We start from the raw sequence: 5000 nt of genomic DNA on the forward strand, positions 1-5000 counted from the left end.
CCGTCAAACCCGCTCGGGTGTATTTTATAAATCATATTCCTTGGCTGGAAAGGTATTCACTGTTATGTGGTCCAGCATTTTTTGTTGTGTTCAAAAAAATAATTAAACCTAAATTTTATCACCTTGTACAAGGTTGTCCATTTCATCGTCAACACAACGATGTAAGTTGTAAGTTCAAAAAGTCAGTCTGTGAGAGTACCAATATGCTTCTATAGTGCGGAAACGTCATGCGAGATCAGGTAAAGGTGTGGTTACGACTTGAGTTGCATCATAAACATTTTGGCATTTGGCACTGGAACATTTCGCCGATGAAATGTTTTTTCCAGAGCTATCAGAGTATGCCCCATTCACACCGTGAACTGTCGCTTTGTTGGAACAGTTAAAACACTGCCTTCTCGCACACAATTCCTGCCTTCCGCAAGGAAATTTCACCTTGGAAAAAAAAAAAATGCCGGCAAAGTGTTTCTGTGGGACGCTTTTCCCATCTCATCCAGCACATGGATTTACGGTCATTCGACTTGTGACGTCATCATTTTTTGAACCTTCTGCATTTCGCTCGTAACACTGTAATGTAAAATGAGGAATACAAAATATCACTTTGGGCAGAAGTGCAAACCCAGGCTGAACTGTCATCAAGTTCAAAGAATGAAAAAGGTTTTCAGTTGCATTATCCAAGGGTTTGTACGCATCATTCTGCAAAGCAATGTCAGGATAAAATTTGAAAGCTTAATTTTTGCAACCAAGTGAACGAACGACCACTATTTGGAAAGGTGGTGCAGTACCAAAAACAACATACCATGAGAAAATAGATGCCCTCCTTGGAAACAGGTCTGCAATGACTTGTCATGCGTGTACGGTTGCATCATGTGGTTGAGCGATAATGTTACTTATAAACCGTCGGGAAGTAGCAATGGTCGGGTCTGCTCATAACTCGGAACACTTCAGAATAGTTATGCCCCTTGGAATGGCAGTAGGAGTGAGGCATAATTGTATCACAATAGTCAGAAAACAATTTGTGGACTGTAGCTTGAAATGACACTTGACTTTGTAATTGTCCACCATGGTGGTTACTATAGGAAGGGAAGTACCTTAACATTGTGTTTCACTCTTCTTTTTGCCTTCATGATCAGCAGCACTTTTATTTATTCTCTTCCTGTATTTTTATTTTATACACAGAACAAAAGACAACTTTGAAATGTTCAAAAGAACGACATTGAAGGTATGCATCAGTGCAAAAATGACCTCATCGATACCTGCACGGTAGTCTTTCCACTGCATGCAAAGATTATTTGTGATGTATGATGTCAGACCTACGCCAGATTAAAAAGAAAGCTATGCCCCATTAAATATTGTTATTTTTTTTGTTTTCCAGCTTTCCACCTTGATGATCAGAATGGCTTCATCGGAGTCATTTCCATATACTTTGGAAAAATGTAAGTGCACAAAGACGTACAAACATGCAGTTTTTTTTTTCTCTTTTCACAATGCAGGAGACTCTCTTGAAGATGAACTAGATAAGATGAAATTTGATGTGCATCACGGAAATACGTCGGGATTTCAAAGTTGAGCTGCTCTGCAGAGAGCACTCGTCATTCAGAAGATCATAGCATGTACCTACCTGACCTAACTGCTGGCATATCTGTTCACCTTTGCTTTAAACAACACACTCCCAGCTTAACCGTTTTGAAAATGTTTCATCAAGGTAACAAATTCACCACCATGAAATTATTTGTCAATCATCGAGGAACATATTCTTGTGAAATATATCGATATCTTGCCCTATTTATCCCCACGCTTTAAAAAAGAAACTCCCCATGCTGTTGAAATTGGCTCCATCTGTCTGTCTGTCTGTCTGTCTGTCTGTCTGTGTGTTTGTCCACCTGTCTGTCACATTATCGCCTCCTAAACAGTTGTACAGAAATCAATAAAACTTGGCAGTTATGATCACTACATGGCAAGGAGGTATGAGAGAAGCATCATTTTAGGCTTTGCTTAAAAAAACATTTAAAAACATTTTTTTCATGAAACTTTATACATGCGATCAACATTGGGGGATGGATGCAACATGTAACGATTTTTGGGGGGTTCGGCCCCCAGTTCATGCCCCGGGAGTGCGGACTTCAGGTCACAGAGGTCAAAACGGGCAAATAATTTTAAATTCTAAATTTGATATTAAGTCATTCCCAGTGGAACCTTTTTGCCATCTTTAAACTTTGCTTTAGTTGGGGATTTGTGATGGCATGCCATCGACATTGCTCTACGTTTCTTTATTATTATTATTATTATTATTATTATTATTATTATTATTATCGTTTAAAGTGCGTGGAGCTGCCATCTTTGGCAGGAAGAGCCCATTAGCGGAGCAAAAGCTGTATTTTTTGTGCAGGAATAATGTCCTGTCCATAGCATTCCATTTGGCCAATCCACCACTCAGTAAATCTGGGGGAATTATGCCCAGACCGACAATGGTCCACCCAAGACCCAAGACAAGGTCACATAATGTATGCTATTATTGCTACTTTCACAGCCACAATTAATCTCACCTTCTTGTGGACTCAGCTTGTATTAGCCGCCCTGCTCCCTCTCACGTCAAGACTGGTCCTTCACTTCCACCTCTTCTGATATTATTGCTGCCTGAGAATCCTTCCACGCAAGGTTGCTTTCCCGAATGCACAGATTTATATCATTTATTCTGCAGTTATCATACCTATCCTCTCACCTGGGACACTGAATTCTGTGGCGAGGCAGTTGCCTTCAAACAATGAGTTTGAAGAAGTCAAATCCCAGAAGGCAAATCCCACCAAAGGAAACCTCAAATCATACCACAAGGCCCGGCGGAATAATTTTGTGTCCATTCTCATACTCAGACAGCAGCAGTGCTTTCTTGCTCATCCTCTTTCTGCTCTATTCACTCCATAATTCTCTTTGGGGCAGTTTCTGTCCGCCTGGAGGTTGCCAACATCAAATAAATACACAAGCGTGTTGCTAAAACGGATCATCTTCACTTCCGGCCTATTAGCTTGCTTCTAATTACGAGCAAGCTCATGGAATCTATCATTTCAGTCGACATCAAATCCTTGCTATTCTCCAATGGACTGATTCAGACAGGTCATTCTACCTGCCTCTACTCTCTTAACAATGGATGGAAGCCCTCAATCTCAGACTCAATCTAGGACATATCTCGAGCATTTGATGAAGTCAAGCACCCTGCCTTGATCTCCAAACTCTGATTATTGCATCCAAGGCCACCTCGTCTCATGGAACACTGACTTCTTCCACTCCCGTATTCAGCGTGTTACTCTTTATGGGATTATCTCATTTCCTCTCCCTGTCAAGGCTGGAGTGCCCCAAGGCGGTTTCTCATCAATCATCTTTCTGATTCCCTGGAAAATCCTGCTTATCTCTTTCCTGATGATTCCACCATCTGCCGTATCATTCCTCATCCTTCAGATAGACAGGCAGCAGCCTCTTCCCTCTCTGCAAACCTTGATAGAGTCAGGAACTGCTCCAACACTTGGCATGTGTCTTTCAACCCTGACAAATCCCACACACTCACCCTGTCTCTCCAAATGGACTGTCTGGCAAACCCTTCCATCGACTTCCAAAACAAACCGCTTGAAGAGGTTAATTCACGTAAACTTTTTGGCCTCACGATCGGCCATGATCTTTCTTGGGCAGACCATATTTAGAAGATGGCCTCCAAAGCCAGCTGCCGACTGTGCATCCTTCATTGTGCAAGGTCTTTCCTTGGCCTGTCTGAACTTTGACAACCTACAAGGCCTTCATTCGCAGCTTGATGGAGTATTGCTCTCCCCTTTGGGCTGGGGCCCCTACTTAACCTTTGCCCTTATTGATTCTGTGGAAACCAAGGTCCTCAAAATTATTGGCATCGCCCGTGACGAAGCTGAGTATCTAGGCATGTCACTTCAGGTCATCCCCCATCCATACTCACAATCTCTTCTTCCCCAAATGACCCCATTCCCAAGCAGTCCCTTTTCCCAAGTTATTCTCATTTGTCCCCTATTCCTCACCCCTTTTCATCTGGTACTTGTCAGTTCGTTTGTTCCTTTTCTGTTTCATCCCCCATCTTCCCCCTTCCTCTTCTTTCTGCGTTTCATTCCGCTTGCGTGCAGCTCCGTTACCCCACACGTCCTTCTTCCCCTTCTCTTGACCTCACCCTCACTTCTACTCTGCTGGTGGTGTTTCCCCCTTTGTGTTTTGTTCCATTTCATTCTGGTCTACCGAGCCCTTCCACGAGCCTCGATCATGTATACTGAAAATAAAACGCTCTGAAAATACTGCAGTATGGTACATATCATCATCAATGTAGCTTGGTGAAGTGCTCATTGGTACGAACGTGAGCTTTTTCATTACCTCCGCCACCGAAGGTGAATGAGGTTATGTTTTCACCACTCTCTGTGTTTTGTGGACAGGTTGAGTGTGTGACAAGGACGAACTGATTATATTTTGGTGAAGATCCGGATCCAGATCCGACTACTAGAATTTTGAAAGTGATTTTTCACCATTGAGAGACACGGCATAAAACGACATATAGCACGATATCTCAAAAAGTTCTGGATGGATTCGGACGAAAATTGGGGGACATGTTGGGTGTGTGACAATAAATAATTGATTCAGTTTTGGTGAAGATCTGAATCCAGATCTGATAATTTTTTTAAGTGATTCTTCACTATTGAGAGATCAGGCTAAACTGATACATTGCACAATATCTCAAAAAGTTGTGTACGGATTCGGACGAAACTTGGTGGACAGGTTGGGTGTGTGGCAAGGACGAATTGATTCGATAATTGGTGAAGATCCAAATGCAGATCTACATTTGAGAATTATTTAATTTTTACGGTGATTCTTCACCATTGAGAGATTGGGCCAAAAACGATATGGAGAATGATATTTCAAAAATGCATTAAGCCCGATATATCCTCGTAGATCAGGCATTGCGTGGTGGAGGTATGCGCTCTCCCACGTGCCCTTCGAGTTTT

General features: G+C 42.2%; 2 protein-coding genes across 4 annotated transcripts in view; one reads left to right on the plus strand and one right to left on the minus strand.

Moving 5' to 3' along the window:
• LOC147024374 (uncharacterized) overlaps positions 1 to 5000 on the minus strand; it is a 54754-nt gene that overhangs the window by 35976 nt on the left and 13778 nt on the right. The window lies entirely within an intron of this gene.
• Positions 1 to 5000, plus strand: part of SSBP1 (single stranded DNA binding protein 1) — a 67231-nt gene that overhangs the window by 21722 nt on the left and 40509 nt on the right. For all 3 annotated transcript variants that reach the window (XM_085884221.1, XM_085884218.1, XM_085884219.1), the window contains 2 exons: positions 1177 to 1219; positions 1373 to 1433. In XM_085884221.1, coding sequence (XP_085740347.1) covers positions 1196 to 1219; positions 1373 to 1433 — 85 coding nt within the window. In that variant the 5' untranslated portion in view covers positions 1177 to 1195. The remainder of the gene's footprint in view (positions 1 to 1176; positions 1220 to 1372; positions 1434 to 5000) is intronic.

This window comes from Eptatretus burgeri, chromosome 6, assembly GCF_056783735.1.
Source record: "Eptatretus burgeri isolate ZD-2024b chromosome 6, Ebu_testis_v1, whole genome shotgun sequence".
Classification (NCBI taxonomy): domain Eukaryota; kingdom Metazoa; phylum Chordata; class Myxini; order Myxiniformes; family Myxinidae; genus Eptatretus; species Eptatretus burgeri.